The sequence below is a fragment of the Rattus norvegicus genome, chromosome 6 (genome assembly GCF_036323735.1).
Source record: "Rattus norvegicus strain BN/NHsdMcwi chromosome 6, GRCr8, whole genome shotgun sequence".
Lineage (NCBI taxonomy): Eukaryota > Metazoa > Chordata > Mammalia > Rodentia > Muridae > Rattus > Rattus norvegicus.
Window position 1 is genome coordinate 51,003,867 of NC_086024.1, and position 20,898 is coordinate 51,024,764.

A 20,898-nucleotide genomic window follows, 5' to 3' on the forward strand; every position below is an offset into this window, starting at 1 on the left:
CATGGAGGACAAGAATTCAAGAAAACCATATCAGCGGTGAGGGCCAAGCTAGTCTGGAGCCTTGGGGACAGATGGGAACCTGCTGCCTTTTTGCCCTTTAACGCACACAATATGTAGGGTTGGTTGGTTTTGGTTTTTTGAGACAGCTTCTTTGTATAGGCCTGGCTGTCCCAGACCTCACTGTGTAGACCAGGTTGGTCTTGAACTCACAAAGATCTGCCTATCTCTGAATGGTGGGAGTAAAGGTGTTGGCCACTATCACCCAGCTGCTGATTATTTTTAATGTGCCCATGTGCGCGTATGGTCCCCGTTTTCCTTCACACTTTTCAGAATAAGTGGTTAGTCTGTGTCTCACGCGTGTGGTGTGTGTAAGGTCAGATCCGCCTTGCCTCTGCATTTGCACTAGAATGGAGCTAAGTGCTGTTTGTAAAATAGAGTTGCCCAGACAAGGTACAGCACTTGAGTGGAAGAGACAGAAAGATTAGAAGTTCAAGGTCATCTTCAGGTCCTTACCAAATTTAAGCCAGATTGAGACACATGAAACCTTTTCTCCAGTTTTAAAAATTTGTTCTTTAGTGTGTGAAATACTATTAAAAGGTCCCCTGAAGAGCCAGCGAGATGGCTCAGTAGATAAAAGCACTTGTCGCCAAGTGGAGTACTAGAGTTCAATCACTCAGACTCACACGGGAGAGGAGAATGGCTTCCACACGTTGTCCCCTCACACACACACACACACACACACACACACACACACACACACATGTGCACTCACACACATGCACACACATGCACATACAAACACATACACACACAATAGATAAGTGTAACAAAAACTTTAAAATGCCCCTGTGTTGGCAATGTGTCATCTCAGGGTCTAAAAAGCAAACAGTCTAAAGAGCTTCAAAGTCATTCGTTCCCCTCCAGAGTCGTGTCACTATGAGCTTCAGAGAGATGATGATGAACTTCTGCTCAGGAGATGGATTTATGCACCTGTCTTTGATCAAAAGTTAATGGACCGAGCTTTACCGAAGGCCCCTTCTCTCCCCCCACTTGGGGCTGGCAGAACTTTCATCATGATCTTATCAGCTTGGGATGAAGATGAAAACTGTGGGATAGCAGGTGCTTAGTGAGCTCGAGGTCACTGGCCTGGACTGCAAAGCCGCAAGGTCACTTGCTCTCAAAAGTGACACGAGCAAGTTCATGATCATCAGACACCAGAGCCCATCAGGTGGAGGGAAGGTAATCGCTCTTCAGTGACTGTATCATAAACTGAGAGTCTGCTGATCACTTATATATTCTACCAAAGAGCGAGTTCTCAGTGTGAATCTTCATGAATCACGTGACGGATGTGGAGGCGTGTGGCACTCAGGCATCAGATGACGGCATGAGAGGCATCTCTCACACGGAGCTGTCGAACGGTGGGCCTGGGAATTGAAGTTGATGCTTATGATCCTTGGAGCTCAGGGACAGGAGAGCCGAGGAGACTGGGTGAGAAATGAGCCCCTGTATTTCTACCACACTGTCCTTCAGGGGTTGGCATAGAAGGCTCCACAGAAGCCACAAGGATGGACTGGATGGACACCTGATCTCCGTTTCTCCAGTGACAAAACAAGCCTGACAGGGTAAGGGTCAGTCCTAGATCATGTGAGTGTAGAGAGTGGGCTGAGTATTCAGTCCTTGTCCTTGTCTTAACTGGGGACTGTCTCAAGCCTCAGTGTCCCTGCAAGGACATTACTGTAGCCTGAGATGTTTAACTAAAGTAAATCTTTTCTTCCCTAAGTTGACTTTAGTCGGGGTGTTCTATCACAACAGGAACAAAACACCTCTTCTGGCCTTCGTCATTGGCAAACACCACACGCATGCAGGAACACAGGTTTTACACTCACACACAGATGCACACTGCGTGCGTGTATCTCTGCCATCATCCTGTTCTTCAGAAAGCATGCACATGGCTGCCTGTGGGAGCGCACAGCTGAAGCCCAGCACTCATAAGACAGAAGCAGGAGGTTATCCTGGGCTACATAGGAAGACTCTGTCTGAAATAAAAGAAGACAAAAATAACAACATGACCTCGTATCATGTATATTCCGAGTGTGCAAGCTGTGTGTGACGGTGGGGTAGTGCATGTCTTTAATCCCAGTACTTGGGAGTGGATCTCTGTGAGTTCCAGAACAGCCTGGTCTACATAGTGACTTCCTGGTCAACCAGAGGTGAGAAAAGGCATGCCCCCTCCAACCTGCACCCAAATCCCTGGCCAAAAACAAAAAACAAACAAACAGGGTTGGGGATTTAGCTCAGTGGTAGAGCGCTTGCCTAGGAAGCGCAAGGCCCTGGGTTCAGTCCCCAGCTCCGAAAAAAAGAACCAAAAACAAACAAACAAACAAACCCCCAAAAAACAAAAACAAAATAAACAAGATAATGCCTCCCTATGAAGACCACAATAGTCTTAAACTTGAAGTTCCCCTAACTTGGCTTCCTGAGTACTTGGATTACTGGTATGCACCATTTTGCCTGGCTTAGACTACTTTTTACAGCAAGACTATTATGTATGTATGTATGTATGTATGTATGTATGTATGTATGTATGTATGTATCTATCTATCTATCTATCTATCTATCTATCTATCTATCTATTCAGAACAGGGTTTCTCTGTGTAGCTTTAACTGTCCTAGAACTCATTATATACATGAGGCTGTCCTCAAACTCAGCAATCCACCTGCCTCTGCTTCCAAAATGCTGGGCTTAAAGGTGTTCAACCCAAACCCAACCCCAATACACACACACAACACTCATTTATTAACTGTGCTATGCCCCAGATCCTGTGCAACTGGGCTCTTGGAGCAAAGCCCTCAATCAACAGTGAAGTAACTCCACAAACTCTAGACATGGGGATTTCAAGACCCCAGACCACAACTCAGGGTGTCAGGTGGTCTGGTCTTCCAATAGTTAGAAGCTGCAAGGCTTCTCCACTGGAGAGAAACTGAGGATACAGGGGACTGTATCTGAGCCAAAGAAGCCTTGGCCCAGATGGTCTATGGCATTCTTCCAGCTTTAAGCTGCAGTAGTGAAAGATCATGGCCTTACTTTAGATTAGCTCAACTGTTCTCAACCTGTGGCTCTCAACCCCTTTGAGGGTCAAATACCAGATATGCCATACAGTTACATTATGATAGTTACATTATGATTCATACATAACAGTAACAAAATTATAGCTATAAAGTAGAGAGCAACAAAGTAGTTTCTGGTTGGGGTCACTACAACCTGAGGAACTGTATTAAAGGGTTGCAGCATTGGGAAGGTTGGGGATCACTGGCATAGATGGATGGAGCCTTGGGTAGTTCTCTCCAGGCTGCCTCAGTGCAATGCCCTGAGATAGTTTTCAGGGCCTAGGACTGGATGGCCTCCTTCTGAGACATAACCCTCCACTGTGAGATCCAGTCATTGCTGTAAAAGTTAAACCCAGACAAAACCTAAAGTTGATGCCGTCTTTCCTGTGCATCTGCTTTGCAACTTTGCCTTCCTAAGTTTCCATCCTCCACCTGCACCTCCTCTCACCAGGACCGAGTAGCTTGATGGTGAAAGATTCACCCTGGCACACACCCAAACCAGGCAATCTGTAAAAATAGTGAAAGCTCAGTGGGAAGCCAGGGGTGGAGCCTAAGGAGAAGCTGGATGTGGTAATGCATGTCTTAAATCCCAGCACTCAGGAGACAGAAGCATCAGGTTTCTGAGAGTCTGAGGCTGGCCTGAGCTACATAGCAAGTTCCAGGACAGCCAGGGCTACATAGACCTTGTCCCAAGGAAAAATAGTTTTGTTTTTATTACCGTCCCAAACTCCAGCACCCCTAGGCCTGCTTACATTGTCTATGATAAGAACAACTCCCAGGAAAGGTTTTCCTTGGTCAAGCCAAAGAACCTGCCGTACTTATTGCTAAATTTCAACTTAATTGAAGCCTGTTTTTTCTCCTTTATGGGATTATAGCTGTAACCAGAGTTTTATGGCAAAGCCTGACTCCAGAAACCACAGAAAACTACATCTTGTCACCTGACTCAAAGTATCAACTAAGAAATGAATCCATGGGGACTGGAGAGATGGCTCAGTAGTTGAGAGCACTGTTTCAGAGTCCTGATTCAGTTCTCAGAGCCCTGTAAATCAAGGTCTGGGGGATACTTGACACCCTTGTCTGGCCTCCTCAGACAGCTCTAAGAGCTTCTCTCTCTCTCTCTCTCTCTCTCTCTCTCTCTCTCTCTCTCTCTCTCTCTCTCTCTCAGACACACACCACCCCTTAAAAAGAGTACTGAAAGAAAGTAGAGAGAGAAGATTTAATGTATTTGGTTCAAAAGGGGAAAAAGATAAAAGGGGTCTAATGATCCCAAAGCACATCTTTAGGATACTACCACAGCTTTAGCCAGAGAAGAATAAGATAGAATTAGACCAGATTTGTGTGTGTGTGTGGGGAATGATCCCAAAGCACATCTTTAGGATACTACCACAGCTTTAGCCAGAGAAGAATAAGATAGAATTAGACCAGATTTGTGTGTGTGTGTGTGTGTGTGTGTGTGTGTTTTGCAATAACACAATAGGCATCAAATACACTGGGAGTGACTATCTGAACCCTTCCCTGCCTACTCCCCCTACAGCACACTATATAGCAGAGACTTGCTCACTCCACCCTCTCAGACTAACTCCACAAATGCCCCTTTGTAGAGGAAGGATAAATACATTGAGATATTAATAACATTTTCCCTTTTAGTGTTTTTTTCAAGGTGGGGTTTCTCTATGTATCTCTGGCTGCCCTGGAACTCAATCTGTAAGTCAGGCTGGCCTGGAAGTCAGAGATCCACCTGTCTCTGCTTCCTGAGTGCTGGGATTAAGGCATGCACCACCCTGGCAAGTCAATTATTCTTTTTTTTTTTAAGATTTATTCATTTATTATATATAAGTACACTGTAGCTGTCTTCAGATACACCAGAAGAGGGCATCATATCTCATCACAGATGGTTGTGAGCCACCATGTGGTTACTGGGATTTGAACTCAGGATCTGTGGAAGAGCAGTCAGTGTTCTTAACCACTGAGCCATCTTTCCAGCCCAAGCCAAGCATTCTTAATTACTGAGCCATCTCTCCTCCAGTCCCACCAAGGAGTTTCCTCTTCAAAACCACACAGATTAAGAAATCCTCACATGTTTTTACAGAATACTTACATTAAATGTTAATCAGTCTTTATGAAAAATGTAATTTGTAAGAAAATTAGGTTGAAGTTATAAATGCAAGGTTGGATCACATGATTTCTCACATCAAGTTCCTTTGTTGGTTTTTCTGTTATCTTCAAGGTCAGCTTGTTTTTACTAATGCATGCCATGGCATTCCTGTGACATTGGAGGAAGTCTATGATGTCAGTTCCCTCCAAAACAAAGTATGTAGTCCTGGCTGTCTTGGATCTCAAAATGTAGACCAAACTGGCCTTGAACTCACAGAGTTTCTCCTGCTGCTGCCTACGAAATGCAGTGATTAAAGGCCTGGGGCGCCTCACCCAACTCCGCCTTAACTTGTATTTGAGTTCTGGAGATCCAACTCGTGACACCAGGCTTGCTCAGCAAGCTTTTATATCCACTGAGCCATCTAGTCCATGGCCAGCAGTTATGAAGTTTTTTTTTTCTTTTTGCTCTTAAGACCTCTTATCCTGGGGGCTGGAGAGATGGCTCAGCGGTTAAGAGCACTGACTGCTCTTCCAGAGGTCCTGAGTTCAAATCCCAGCAACCACATGGTGGCTCACAACCATCTGTAAAGAGATCTGATGCCCTCTTCTGGTGTGTCTGAAGACAGCTACAGTGTACTCATATATAATAAATAAATAAATCTAAAAAAAAAAAAAAACTCTTATCCTTTTCAAATCGTTTTCTAAGTGTCTCTTGTATCTCAGGCTGGGCCTGAGTTTGTTATGTAGCCGAGGATGACCTTGACTTATTGGTCTTCTTCCTAACTCCTCAGCCTGGGATGGCAGCCATGCACCACACCTGGTTTCTGCAATGCCGTTTGTATTCATACCTCCTGCTTTAAACTTTAGAACTTTTTTTTTGGAACTTTGAGGTTTCATTTGAGTTGATAGCTATTAATACTTGCTACACAAAAATAAAACGAAGGGCTGAGAGGAAGCTCTGGCAGGGCCTGTGTCCAATTTATGTGAGACCCTAATTTCAATCTCCAGTACTACAAGTCACGGCGTAGCCAAGGCTGGCCTTGAACTTGCAGTAATCCTCTTGCCTTACTCTACACAGTACTGGAATTATAAGTTTGAGACAACATGCCTGGCTTCAAATATTAAAAAATAAATAAAACTCTGTTGGGGCTGGGGAGGTGGCTCACTCATTGATAATAGTGGTTGCTTTTACAGAGGCTTGATTCCCTATTCCAGGGGGTCCCTGACCTCTATGGGCAGGAAGCATGCCTGTGGTACAGACATACATGCAAGCAAAACAGTCATACACATGAAATAAAATAATACAAAGATCAATAACAGACTTCAAAAGCAGAGAGTAGAACTGTTTCACATTCTACGAACCATACTGACGCCTGACTGAAGGGCAGACAGCCAGAGGCAACCAAAACAGAGAAATTTTCCCTTCCCTGTTTTTTTCTTTATATTTAGCACTTTTTGCATACCCATGAATTCAAGGAGTATACATTTTTTTAAAAAAAATGACAAGTATGTGTGTGTGTGTGTGTGTGTGTGTGTGTGTGTGTGTGTGTGTGTGTACATCAATACTTGCATCATTGGCACATGTGCGAGGTCAGAGGACAGAGGACAACTTGTGGGAGCCAGTTCTCTCCTGCTGCTGAGTGGGTCCTGAGTTCGGAACTCGAGTTTGTCAAGCTTGGTGGCAAGTGCGTTTACTTTCAAGGCCATCTTGGTTGTCCCTCAGGAGTATATTTTTAAAATTTTTTTTGGATTATAAAAACGATTCCCACTTTTCAACAGTGACTTGCTTCATATAGTTGCTTGATCATATGGCCAGAATGCTGCTGTGTATTCATAACGTTTTCCCATTCATCATTGCTGGCAGAGGAGAGGGGAACCCTGTCCTGCAGAGGTGGGCATCCTAACATCTGGGCGGTAGATGCACAGAGGCTCATTGTCTTCACATCTATTCACTCACTCGGCCATCATCCTTCCACTCTTTCTTCCCTCTCTTCCTCCCGTTTCCAAATCCGTTTTGATGTGCTGGGATTGGACTAGGCACTTGGCAGCTGGGAAGCACCTCAGTCTCAGGGGCCTACCATCTCCACTGACATTTGAGAAACTGAAGACACAATCCTAGGCCCCGCCCCTCTCTGCCATGGGCGCCTCGCCGACGTCACCTTCCTGAGCCGGAAGCTTGTCTGCTCGCTGGCGGGAGGCACGGAGAGGGCAGAAATGTGGGTTGCCGCGCTGGCGTGAGCGATGCGCTGGCTGCTGCCGCTGTTTCGCACTGTGACACTGGCCGTAGTGCGCGTCAGGCGAGGTGTTTGCGGGCTCGGCATGTTCTATGCGGTGAGGAGAGGCCGCAGGACCGGGGTCTTCCTGAGTTGGTGAGGCGGAGCCCTTTGCTCTAAACACCTAACAGCTTGTTTTAGCTCTTCCGTGTTGGAGTCAAATCCTACCAAAGAGAATATATAATCCCTGCAGCCAGAATTTACACAAGGATTCCTGTGTTCTCATCGTCGCTGTGTGTGGGTGTTATGTTTTTTGATACAGAATCCCACGTAGTCCAGAGTGCTCAGCTATTGGTTTGGGCCACCACGCCCAGCTTTCTCGTGTTTTCATCTTTTAAAATTTTTTTCTTAGCGACAGGGTTTCTTTTCTCGAGCTGATCATGTACCAAATTGAACTCCTGGTCTTCTGCCTTCACCAACCAAATGCAGGGATCGCAGATAGGCACCGTTATTCTCAATTTATGTACTGCTGGGGTTCGAACCTAGGACTTAGTTCATGTTAGGCAAGCAGCAGAGCCTCAACTGTTTTTAAGAAGGAAAATCCTTTCCAGGTGTGGTGGCAGATGCTTGTAATTCCAGCACTGGTGAGGCTGAGGCAGGAGGATCACTATAAGTTAGAAGCTAACATGAGCTATGGAAGAGAGAAGTGGGAGAGATAGAGAGTCTCAAGCCAGAAGCTAGTCTTTGCCTTTGGAAGCTTGTCGAAGGCCTCGGAGGCAAGATGAAGTTTTCACTTTCACAGGTACTGTGGCAGTTCCCATGGCCAGTAAGAGGCAGAATTGGGGCTTAAATTCAGGTTTGGGAATATATGACAGTTTACTTCTAATATCAAGGTTTGCCGTCCTTGTGCACCTGGACGTTTCCCTAGGCAAAGCTGAGATAATACTAAGGAAGAAACATCTCCACTGCCAATCTTTTTTCCATGATTGATTCTTTTTTTTTTTTTTGAAAGATTTTATTTTTATGTATATTGAGTACACTGTAGCTGCCTTCAGACACAGCAGATCCCATTACAGATGGTTGTGAGGCACCATGTGGTTGCTGGGGATTGAACTCAGGACCTCTGGGAGAGCAGTCGGAGCTCTTAACCGCTGAGCCATCTCTCCAGCCCCCGTGATTGATTCACAAAGTGAATTGATAACAAAGTGATTGATAACAAAGGTTTAGTATGTACTGGAGTTGTGGAAGACCTGTGGTATTAGTACGTGATTTGTATTGGATGGCACTTAGCAGAATGGACTGTCAAGTCTTAACATGTAAAATGAAATTAAATTAAGGTGTGACTTTTGTCCCAAGGAATTGAGAGCAGGTCCTTTTTTATATAATTACCAATCTAAGAAAGCAATTTTAACCAATTCAGAAGGAGGTAAGTTAAATGGAGAACTATAGGGGCTGGAGAGATGGCTCAGCGGTTAAGAGCACTGACTGCTCTTCCAGAGGTCCTGAGTTCAATTCCCAGCAACCACATGGTGCCTCACAACCATCTGTAATGAGATCTGATGCCCTCTTCTGGTGTGTCTGAAGACAGCTACACTGTGCTTGTATACATAAAATAATTAATAAATAAATAAATAAATAAATAAATAAATCTTAAAAAAAAATGGAGAACTATAAAACTACCAGAAGAGAAAGCAAGTGACTCTAGATGAACTTGGGTTTGGCAGTGACTCTCCAATCAACACCAAACCCACCATCCATGAAAAGTAGTTGTAAGTTAAAGTTCATTAATTTAACTTCTGCTCTAGAAAAGACACTGGGCCAGACATAGTGGTGCACGCCTTTAATCCCCCGCACTCAGGAGACTGGGAGGCAGGGACAGGTGCAACTCTGAATTCGAGGCCAGCCTGGTCTACAGAAGCAGTTTCAGGACAGCCAGGGCTACACAGAGAAACCCTGTCTCGGGGGAAAAAGGTTGAAAGCTATGCCCTCACAAAAAAGCTGCACTTAATCATGTATGGAGATTTAATTCATAATTGACAAAACTTGGAAGCCAAGTTTCCAGTAGACAGTGGGTTGATAAAGTAATGGAATATTAATGTAGACCTGAAATGACTTATCAAAGATAAAGAGTTCGAAGGAGCACTAACTCTGCCTTGCTGAAAGAAAAAGCCAATTTGAAATGATCTACAGTGTGGGATTCCATGCATATGACATCTGGAATTAATGAGATTGCAAGACAAGTCAGTGGTTGTAAGGGCTTTGAACCAAGGAGAGGTGACCGTGGAAGCAGACAGGGTCTGTTTGCAGACAGGGTCCTGTGTATCTTACGTTGGCCTTGAACTGAACTAGCTATAAATCAGAGGTGATCTTGAACTTCTGATTATTCGTCTCTACTTCCCAAGTGCTGGGGTCACAGGTGCGCACTTAAAAACCAAGGTGTTTTTGAGACTGAGTTTCTGTGAGGCACTGGCTGGCCTGCAGCCTGCAAATAGATTCAGGTGGCACCGAACTTGTGCTTCTCCTGCCTCTGTCTCCCGAGTGTGGGATTTCTAAGGCACGAGATTGTTCTTCATGGTGTGGTAATGTAGACCACTATTGTCATCTGTTCACTGATCCTATAGACTTTACAACACCGAGTGATCCCTGGTGTAAGTGATGGGCACTGCAGGGCAGAAGCCTAAGAGAATTCTCTACTTTCTGTTCCCATTTGATGTGAGCCTAAAACTGCTGTAAAACATGACACTGTAAATGAGGTAAAATAGTAAAAATAAAATTAAGTTTAAAAAATGAAAAAGGACGTGAAGTGAAGAGGAAAGGAAGCAAGCAAGCCTGGGCTAATGTCACTCTTCCAGGAGTGAGTGCAAAGCACAGGTGGACCGGTTCCCTGCTGCCAGGTTTAAGAAATTTGCCACAGAAGATGAGGCCTGGGCCTTTGTCAGGAGCTCTTCCAGTCCGGACGGTTCAAAAGGTATGTACTTCATTCACATCGGTGTAGCATTTTAACTCTGAAAAGCCCTTTGCATCTCTGGCATCACTGCACCTGTGGAGAAGATGACTGTTTTCCGTGCACATTAGAGTTGTTATGAATGATGGTTTACAGGCTAGAGATTTGCCTTAGAGGATCAAAGTTTGATTCTTAGCACCTATGTTGGGTGACACACACATGCACACATAATAGATTTTTAAATAATTTTAAAAGGGTAGTGTGGTTAGGTCAGGTGTCTGGTACCCAGGGTTGGGAGGTTTTTTGTTTTTTGTTTTCTTTTTCCTGCCTCAAATTTATTTGTGAAAACAGCAAACAGTGTGTAGGAAGGTGTGTCACAGCAGTCCATCTGTTTTCACACTGGCAGGAGCCTTTTCTGTGGAGCTTTCACAGGGTCCTGGGCACCTTTGGGAGTCTGGGCTGGAGTTGCAGCCTGGGCCTGAGCTGGAGCTGTGGCCTCTGTCTTGGTTTGAACCTTGGGCCTCTGACCCTTGGCCATGTAGCTTTGAATCCTCTTCCCAAGCTTGGGGTGAGCGACGAAAGCCAGATGGCTGAGTTTGCAGCTGGGGCCCTTTGGCATCTTGGGCTTGACGGCCTGAGGCTTCACCAGGGCCTTGATGGTCTCTGCTCGTGCAGATGCTCGTGCTTGATGGCCTGCCTTTGCATTGTTGGCCTGCATCTTCTTCAGGCCTTTCTTGTTGTGCTTCTTGGCAAAGTACATGTTCCTCAGGAACTTGGGGTCAATCAACCCCCTTAAGAGATTTGTTATCTTTGTGAATGGGGTTTCTTGATGCCAGGATTGGGAGTTTGAGGCATGAATTACACAGCCAGTTCCAGACTTGTCCTATATAGTAGGATCCTGTAGGAGTGAAGTAAATAAATAGAATCAGTTCCTGCAGTAGCAGGGTTATCAGTTCTAGGACTCAGAACTCCAGTTAAGTACTCAGAAGTGCTCACAATATCAGTAGGCCAGAGTCCATATGATTAGACCACTTAAGTTTCTTTGCATTTCACTTGTTATAGAAAGTATCAGAAGCTAGAGGCCTACTATAAGGGACATCAGATTTAGAACACACAGGACTCAGATCAGCTCGCTAATCTAGAACACTGGACAAAAACAAAACAACAAAAGCAAACAGAAAAAACCCAACTATCTGAACTTCCCTTGGGAAGTGGGGTTTCTGGAATTTTTTATTTATGTATTCATGTGTTAACTGTTATTTTCAATGGGAGCCTTAGATTCTCCGGAGCTCCTGCAGGGCACCAGAGTCTGGGATGGTTTGTTCTCAGTTATTCCTTCTAGTAGGGCCACATCTAGAGTACCCCCGTCTGGTGCAGTAATGTTAAAAGCTCTTTCAAAAGGTTTGGTTCTTTAACATTCATATACTCTCTGGTTTTGGAATCGTCTTTCAGGGCAGGAGAGTGCGCATGTGCAAAAGTTACAGGTGAAGACCAGCAAGCGGCCTCGGGAGCCTCTGGGTGAAGAGGAGGAACCTCCAGAGCCAGGGGCAAAGCACACAAGACAGGACACGGAGCCAGCTGCTCTAGTGAGCAAGGATGCATTTTCTTATATGGGTATGCCTTTCTTTTTGGGGGAGAGGTTCAAGACAGGGTGTCTCTGTCTAGTCCTGGCTTTCTGGCATGTGGGGCTAGCATCATGTAAAGCACTGCTTTCTCTGAAAGGACAGCTTGAGAGAAGGGACCCAGGCACGAGAGACCTCTTTAGCTTGAGATTTAAGCAGGTCTCCCAGTGGGAAGTTCTGTCCTACCTTTAATTCATTTGCTATGCCGTACAAGCAAAACGTGACCACACCCCATGGTGGGAAATCCATGTTGTTCTGAACAGAAAACTCTAGCAGTGGTCACTATTCAGCACTATTCAGTGTGACCTCACTCTTCGTCTTACAGGAGAGTCAGTCGTTGTCTACACGGATGGCTGTTGCTCCAGTAATGGGCGGAAGCGGGCACGAGCAGGAATCGGCGTTTACTGGGGGCCAGGCCACCCCTTGTAAGTAAATACGACTAACATATTGGTGCCAGACAGCTTGGTTCCCAACAGTGCTAAATACTGAGCCTTGGTGGTGTTTCCCTGGGTCTGTACAAGTCATAAGACATGAGTAGAAGAACCAGCCAACAGTGATGCAGGGACCAGGCACCAGCTCAGAACCCATCCTATCACTAGACTTCTAGACTTGTTTTTGAGACAGGGTCTCATTATATAGCTTTGGCTGAAAACTTACTATGACATCAGTCTGGCCTGCCACTCATGGACATCCTCCTGCCTCTGTCTCTTCCAAGTGCTTAGGATGAAAGGCATATACTACCACATCTGGTAACTTTTAGAAGATACTTGACTTGGAGGTAGTCAGAGAACACAAAGGTATAAAACTGGACCATTCACATAAACCTGATCCCTGTGGTGAATGGTATGAAGTAATGTCTGTCAGCCACTCCGTTAGGTTTTCTTACACCAGGTCTTATGTTCATCAGGAACGGTTGATAAACACAGTTCATATAAATTGCTCATTAGTTAATTTTAAAAGTATTTTTATCTTTTATTTTAAATGTTTGCATATATTCAACATTGTTGTTGTAAAAATATAAAAAATAAAAAAAGTAAGGTTGTCTTTTATCCCCACTAGGTCCGGCTTCTCAATGCCCCAAGATATCTGCTGGATATCTTAATTCTCAATCAGCAAAACCTCTCACCCACTCTGCTTCATCCCATATCACACTGCCGAAGGCCTCTCTCTGAGCCTGGCCGCAATCTCTCTACCTATCTAGTTCCCAAGGCAGGTTTCCATGCCAGAAACACACATCCCAACTCGGTGGCGGCCCAGACCAGCCGCCGCACACTTTCTTACACTTAAATGGCTACATGAAAGAAAACACAACACAATAACCTTTGGCCCAATTGATAAGATATAATTGCCCACCTAAACATACAAAACCCAATACACATCCATCCCTTAAAAACATTTGTAACAACCTGTAAAGGTACAGCGTGGAATCTTAACACCACCCGCCATATTGTCCTGCCACGGCTTTTCTCTCTCTCCCTCCTTTCTCTTCCTCCTTTCCATCCCAGTCTCCTCTTCTTCCTTCAAACTTCTTTCCTGCCCATCCTTCCTTCTCATCCAACGACAGGCCTCCTTCTATCTTGTACCTGCTTCACCTGTGACATCATCCCACACAACATATAAGCATTATTTAGGTAATGAGAGTGGGAATTTCTTTTTGTCTCGCTGTATATCCTGGGTGGTGGTAATTCATAGAGGTTCTCCAGCTTTAGCCTCTCAGGTGCTAGGATTAGAAAAGGCACCAAGGTAGGTTGTTGCTCAACTTTCCTTTTTTTTTTTTTTTTTTGGTTCTTTTTTTCGGAGCTGGGGACCGAACCCAGGGCCTTGCGCTTCCTAGGTAAGCGCTCTACCACTGAGCTAAATCCCCAGCCCCGTTGCTCAACTTTCATTCCACTACTCAGGAGGCAGAGGCAGGTGGATCTCTGAATTTGAGGCCAACCTGGTCTGCAGAATGAGTTCCAGGACAGCCAGGGCTACACAGAAAAACCCTGTCTTGGAAAATAAGAAATGTGCACTACCATGCCCAACCTAGTATAATGAACTCTTTGATTCTTTAACTTGGATCTTTTTGTTTTGATTTTGTTTACTGAGACAGGGTCTCTATGTAGCTCTTACTGTGCTAGAGCTCTGTATGTAGACCAGGCTAGCCTCCACCTCACAGCACTCCTGCCTCAGCCTCCTGGTGTCTGGTTTTCTGGGTTTGTTGTTGTTTGCAGGGTTGATATTTGGGTCAGTGTCTTGTGGGCACTAGGCAAGCAGGTTACCACAGAGCTGTGCCCAGCCCTGGTTTGGGTTTTGAGGTTGTTGTTTGTATTTAGGTTTTATGTTTTGGTCGAAAGTGAGCACTAGTTAGTTACTATCTGTTGAGAAGGATTGCTAGTTACTATCTGTTGAGAAGAATTGCTAGTTAGTTACTATCTGTTGAGAAGATTGCTTTGGGAGTTAGCATTGTAATTTTGTTTTCTTTTTCTTGTTGCTCTGAAACAGAAATGTAGGCATAAGGCTTCCTGGGCGACAGACAAACCAGAGGGCTGAGATCCATGTAAGTTCCCAGACAAACTTGAGTCTGCCTTCCTCCCGGTGACCACCACATCAGCCTGTTTCCTTCCTTTCCTGTCTTAGGTAGAAGGTATTGAAAGGTCACAAGAAATTTCCAGGCTAGCAACAGTCTTTAAAGACAGTAATTCTCTAGAAAAGTCCTGGGGTCATTTTACGAAGGTGCCATGGGCTGTTGTTGTAAGTTTACCCCTCTTCACAAAGCAAAGATAACATGGTGGTCCAGAAAGAGCAGTGCTTCTGTCTTGAAACACTTGATGGGTAATTTAAAACGGCAAGCATTTTTGTATAGCATGACTATGGACTTGCTTTTTCAAGGCAGCCTGTAAAGCCATCACGCAAGCCAAGGCTCAGAACATCAGCAAGCTGGTCCTGTACACAGACAGCATGTTCACCATCAACGGTGAGCTGCCCCATGCACTGCGAAGGGAAGGAAATGGGCCTTTTTTCCTAGTTAGGGGTAGTGGGACAGTCCTGGGTGACATTGGGCTCTTCAGGTTCATAGGGATAGGAGTCTAAGTCTGCTGTCTTAGGGAGCTGGGCTTCTTGGCTCCATAATACCCTGGTCAGGGTGTAAGCAACTTTAGGTCACGGGGTGGCTACATAGAAGTGCATGGGGAGGGTTCCCTGGGGAAGACCCATGCTTGTCTGACTGGATGCAGCTAGAAGGGAGAAGAAAGCATACTCTTGGGAGTATGCTAACGGCTTAATAATGAGCAAGGGAGAACACTGAAGGAAGGGAACCATCCAGGCTTTGACCCAACAGAAGAGTCATTGTGAGGAGAGATTATGGAGCAAGAGAGGCCAGCCCTCCTGATGGATGAGCTGTAAGCATGTGTTCCTCTAGGGATAACTAACTGGGTTCAGGGCTGGAAGAAGAATGGCTGGAGAACGAGTACAGGGAAAGACGTGATCAACAAGGAGGACTTCATGGAGCTGGATGAGCTCACCCAGGGCATGGACATCCAGTGGGTGAGTCACACTTAACATGCACGGTCTGACTTAGCTGAGAGAATGGTGTTTGGAAGTGACTTGGTGACTAGGTTAAAGTAGCAGCTTCCGTAAAGTTAATGTATTTGTTAGTGTGTGTTAGTTATACAGCAAGAATGGGTTTCCTTACAACATCTTTGTAAGTGCACACATGTTTTAGTTGCACGCCCCTCCTTTCCCCTTCCTCTGAGTGCAGTGTGTTTCATTGGTTGCTTATCGGAGCACAAATGCAGTTGCTTACAGGAGTATAGACTCCTTAGCAGTGTCTACAGCACTGAAGAAGGTGTCTGTTCCTCCCTCATCAGTGCTATTGACTGCCTCAACAACCTTTAAAAGCCCAGGGAGGGCAGAACTTCCCCATCTGCTGACTGGTCCAGTCCTGTGTAGGCCCTGTGCTACGTGTGTTCATGAGTGCAGGAGCCATGTCTTGCCTGGAAGATAGCATTCTGTGGCGTCCACTCTTCTCTTCAGTCTGATCTGCCAGTGTTGGGATTGTAAGCACATGCATCTCACCCAGATTATATGCACTGAGGATTGAGCCCCAGCTGCTAGTTAGTTGGGCTATGGCTCCAGCCCCAGTGTGTGTTACCGTTGGCCCCCAGTCTCTTCCGGTGCACGAGCGTCTCTGGGTGTGAGATATAGCCGTGTGCTGCACATGTAAAGATCAGGGAAAATTAAAGGGAATCTTTTATTTTAACAGATGCACATTCCTGGCCACTCAGGATTTGTGGGCAACGAAGAAGCTGACAGACTGGCAAGGGAAGGAGCGAAGCAATCTGAGGGCTGAGCACAGGAGCTGCTGTACACTCAGAGGACACAGTGTGACCTGTCACACAGCTTGCTGAGAAGTGCTAAAATAATGGAAAGAAGTGTTGATTGAGTCCCGCCTCCGTGAGATTTCAGATTAGTGTCTTTCGGGTCTGTCCTAAAATGCTACAGCGTTTTAGTAGGAGTCAGTGAGACACAGGTCAGTGCATGTGGCCTAAAAGTTCCAGGTTTTTTTCCTTCCAGTTTACACAAGTGGACCTGAGGCTGCCCTGGGCAGGCAGAGCTTGCACTCAGGCAACCTTGACTCCTGGATCATCTTAAAGGAACAGCTGAGACCTTCAAAATCCAAGATGCATAAATATATTGCTAATAGATTTTTTTTTGCCTATTTTTCTTAAAAATACTGTACAAATTTAAAACATGTTTGAAATTATCCTTATTTTTTATAATAAAAATATACAGAAATGACAAAAAAAAAAACCTAGTTTGAGTTACTGTTAAAGGTGAGTGTCATTTACTAGCTGAAACTAGAAATTGAGAAAATCACTCTAGAGGGATGGGCTGGTCAGTTTGTTCTCTTGCTATGGAAGGTCATGGAATGACAGGGACACTAAGACAGTGCTGTCACTGGGTTGAGTTCCTTAGGATCTGGGGAGCTGGGCCATCTGCTGGAGCCCAGGACTATGAAGTGACAGCCTACTCTTCAGATTGCCCTGTGACAGCTATGCATGCTTGCATGTCATAGAGTAGGCCTCTGAAAGTGCTCAAGAAGTACAACCGTGTCTCGGACAGACCAGTGTGGTGGGCCTGAGGCTGGGATGAGCCCTCTGCTGGCTTGATGTGTGATCTGTGGAGTAACACAGCCCAAAGTCCGGATGAGAGCTGGGGAGAGAAGGCTCAGTGGGTAGGAGTGCGCGCTTCATCAGTTTGGGGACCTGGCCTAAGTTTAGAACCCCCACAGCATGCAGCAAACTGGGAATGGCCAAGGCTTTTTGGAACCCCAGTGCTGTGCAGGATAAAGACAGGAGACTTTCTGAGTTGCAAGACATCCAACCTGGTCAAAATCTGAGCTCTTGGGTTCAGTGGTGAGAGCCTGTCTCAAGGAACAGGGCAGAGTAATAGAGCAGGACACCCAGTATCTGGTGTCTTCTGCTACACCTCCACACATGTGCATAAACACAAAATCCTATATTAGAACTAGGTGTGGTGGCATGTACCTGTAATTTTAGGGTTTGGGAGGCGGAGGCAGGAGGTCAGGAGTTTAAGGCCAGCTTTAGGCTATCTTTCAAGTTTGAGGCTAGCCTGTCATCTTGAGGCTTCTGTCTAGTAGGCAATCTTCACACCAAGCTAGTATTTAGGCCTTTGCTCTCTATAGAACAACCTTCAAAAGTTATCAATGGAAAGAGCCTGGTGTGGAAAAGGGACTGTTGGGAATGGGGACTGCTGGCTGGACTACCTGAACCCATGTCACAGGACAAGACCTAACAGTTTTCTGTGTGTTTGTTTACTGGGGAATGAATGTAGAGTCTCTAACGTGGGCAGGTACTCTACCCCTGAGCTGTGTTGCAGCTCACATTGTGTGTGTAGGCTGGAGAGCATGCCAACTGTCTCTCTTGGTTATTCTCCACCCTTAAAATTTTATTAGCAGACATTATACAAAATGGGTTTCATTATGTCTTCATACATGTGCATGATTGACAACCCATAACCCTGTCTTATCTGTCCTCCCTCCCCAACAGTCCCCTTTCCAAGCCATCCCCTTTCCATTGACACCTTTTGAAGGTTCTATAGAAAGCAAAGTCCTTATTACTAGTTTGGTGTGAAGATTGTCTACTGGTCAGAAGCCAACTCTTCTGATGTGTTTTACATGAAGTGTGTCGCAGTCAAGCTCAAACACTAGGGTAATACACTGCTAAGGACACCATGTGAGAAGTCCTGTGACACTGGGACTTGACTGTAATTGAGGGGTGTGTGATTCATAATAAAATTGCTTTTTGGAAATGGATGTATAATACAGTTGGCCATACAGGTGTCTCAAGGAATGTGTACATATTACAGTTGAAAAGCATCCTAAAACCACCTTACATTTTCACTTACGTGTTCGTGTCCGTGTGTGCTGGCGCTCTCCAGAGCCTGGAAGAAGGGTGTGGGTCCACAGGAGCTGTGGTTGGTGGTGCCAGGGTTATAGGCTCATGCTGCTGTCTTTGTGTATGTTCTCATTCCTGTGTGCAGGTGGATATGGAGGTGTATGGTGGGTGTATTCAGTCACGCTCAACCTTATTTTGAGATACGGGGTCAGTATGTGGCAGCCCTCGCTGACCTGGATCTTAGGTTGATTTGTAAAGGAAGCTAGCCTCAGACTCACAGATCACCTACCCCTGCCTCTGAGTGCTAGGATTAAAGGCGTGTGCCGCAGTCCAATCTCCTTGTTTTTGACTCTGGCTCCCGGAGCTCACCAATTTAGCTAGACTGGTTAGCAAACCCTAGTTACTGACTGTCCCTACCTCCCCAGTGCTGGTATTACAGGCAACAAGAGCCCTTGTTCTCAGCTCCCTCCTTTGACATTTTGTGGCAGAGTCTTGCCAAATTGCTTGGGTCTGCCTTGGACTTTCAGTATCCAGTCCTTGAGTTACTCCCTAACTCAACTTTCAGAGTAGTTAGGACTACAGGCCTGTACCACCAAACATGGCTCATTCTTTTAGAGGTAGGGTCTCAGTTTAGGCCCTCTAAGAAAAAATCCTACCTCAGCCTAAGTGTTAGGGTTATATGTGTGCACCACCATGCTAAGCGAGGACTAGACAGGGGTTTTTGCATACTAGTGAGCAGTCTACCAACTAGCCACACCCCCAGCCTATCAGTGGAGCAGTCTACCAACTAGCCACATCCCCAGCCTATCAGTGGAGCAGTCTACCAACTAGCCACACCCCCAGCCTATCAGTGGAACAGTCTACCAACTAGCCACACCCCCAGCCTATCAATAGCTTTAAATTTTTTTCTTTTTAAGTTATGGGTGTAGCACTTTCAATGAGATGCCACTACAATTAAGGGCATGTGAATGCCTGGTCCCCATTTGGTAGCTCTGTTTGGAAGGCTAAGGAAGGGTGACCTTGCTGGAGGAAGTATGTCACTGGAGGGTGAGGTTCAAGAGCTGAACTGGCACATTTTGAGTTTGCCCCCTGTGGTGGTTTGAATGAAAACAGCCCCCCCACCCAGTCCTAGAGAGAGTGGCGTGATTATAGTTGTGGTCTTGGGGAAAGAGTTCCAGGGGATGGGCTTTGAGGTTTCAGAAGCTCAAGCCAGGCCCAGTGTTATTCTTCCTGCCTCACATCAATCCCCTTGTAGATCTCACAGTTACCTCTGCAGCACCACGTCTGCCTGGAGGTCAACATGCTTCCCACCGTGGTGATAATGGACTAAACCTCTGAACTGTAAGCCCGCCCCATTAACTGATTTTCTTTATAGAGTTTCCTTGGTTATGGTGTCTCTCCACAGCAATAGGACACAGACAAAGACACCCTTTCTGCTTCCTACTTGCAGTTTGAGGTGTGAGCTCTCAGCTGTTCCTGCTGCCATGCCTGGGGCCGACTGCCATACTTCTCCATAGGACCGAGAATCCCTCTGAACATATGAACATCCCTCTGGACTCTTAAACCTCAAATAAATCCTTCCTTCTATGCGTTGCCTTGGTCATGATGATCTATCATAGCGACAGACAAGTAACTAAAAATGGGTGTTAGGGAGGTAGACCAGGTGCCAGGGGGGGCCAGAAGCCATGGCTCCCCTCCCCCCACCCCCTGCAGCTAGAGTTACAGATAGTTGTGAGCTGCCTAATGTCTGGGAACCAAACTTTGGTCCTCGGCAAGAGTAGCTAGTGTTCTTAATGGCTGAGGCATCTCTCCACACCCTTATTTGTGGCTTTTTAAAAGGAGATCTTCACTGATACATACCCACTCCTTATGAGAAACATCGGTCCCTACCTGTCAGGTATGGCCTATCAAACCTGAGGCAGGAGGATTTCAAGTTCAAGGATTTAAGGTACATATGACTGAGAAACTTCATGAGAGTCTTGTCTTAAACATAGAAAAGAGGGCTGGGTGCTGAGTCCAGAAGGAGGGACAATGGCCTTGGAACTCATGGAATTTAGTCCTTGGGTTACCACAGCCAGGTGGGTGCACTTCCGTGTGGCCAGCCCCGAGGACTATGTGTCCTGAGGACTTCACGCTGTTATGGAGTTCAGCTTTTCTTGCTGCTCTCACATCCCTCCTAAGAATTGTATAAAAACTCTAAGGGGCCTCCTCCCTGGAAGGCATCTCTGACACCACAATAACAGTGCTGGATCTCGTTCAGGCATTGCTGCTGGAGCGGATTAATGATTCACTACACACCCTAGGAAAGAACTTAGAGCTGTAGATTGTCACCAATGACTGTGACTCTTAGGAAACATTTGGAAAAATTAAGTTGTTGGTGAAGCTAGGTGGAGGTGTTTTTAGTACTGGCTCTTGTACAGAAAATCATGTACAATCTGAAGTTCAGAAAGGCACACTCTTACTCATTAAGCTAGGGACCCTTTATGGTCAGGGAACAAAAACAATGGCAGCACTGGCTG

The 20,898-nt window shown here is 45.7% G+C and overlaps 1 protein-coding gene and 1 long non-coding RNA gene across 7 annotated transcripts; one reads left to right on the forward strand and one right to left on the reverse strand.

Annotated features, from left to right (window-relative positions):
- Positions 1 to 821: 821 nt before the first annotated feature.
- Positions 822 to 7,409, reverse strand: LOC134479353 (uncharacterized). The gene is made up of 2 exons (XR_010052555.1): positions 7,160 to 7,409; positions 822 to 2,036 (listed from the first exon to the last, which is right to left on the reverse strand). It is a non-coding gene; the product is annotated as an uncharacterized LOC134479353 (long non-coding RNA).
- Positions 7,378 to 16,772, forward strand: Rnaseh1 (ribonuclease H1). Of its 6 annotated transcripts, none has more exons than NM_001013097.2 (8): positions 7,378 to 7,571; positions 10,268 to 10,383; positions 11,812 to 11,973; positions 12,307 to 12,406; positions 14,466 to 14,520; positions 14,853 to 14,937; positions 15,382 to 15,506; positions 16,225 to 16,772. In NM_001013097.2, exons 1-8 carry the CDS (start codon positions 7,444 to 7,446, stop codon positions 16,309 to 16,311), a joined length of 858 nt encoding a protein of 285 aa, NP_001013115.1. In that variant the 5' UTR covers positions 7,378 to 7,443; the 3' UTR covers positions 16,312 to 16,772. The 6 variants fall into 5 exon arrangements, 4 of the variants coding, with proteins under 4 accessions (NP_001013115.1, NP_001273867.1, XP_038967885.1 ...); XM_039111957.2 differs by having other exon boundaries at positions 7,381 to 7,533; XR_005505468.2 differs by having other exon boundaries at positions 7,433 to 7,571; positions 14,857 to 14,937; positions 16,225 to 16,287.
- Positions 16,773 to 20,898: the final 4,126 nt, after the last annotated feature.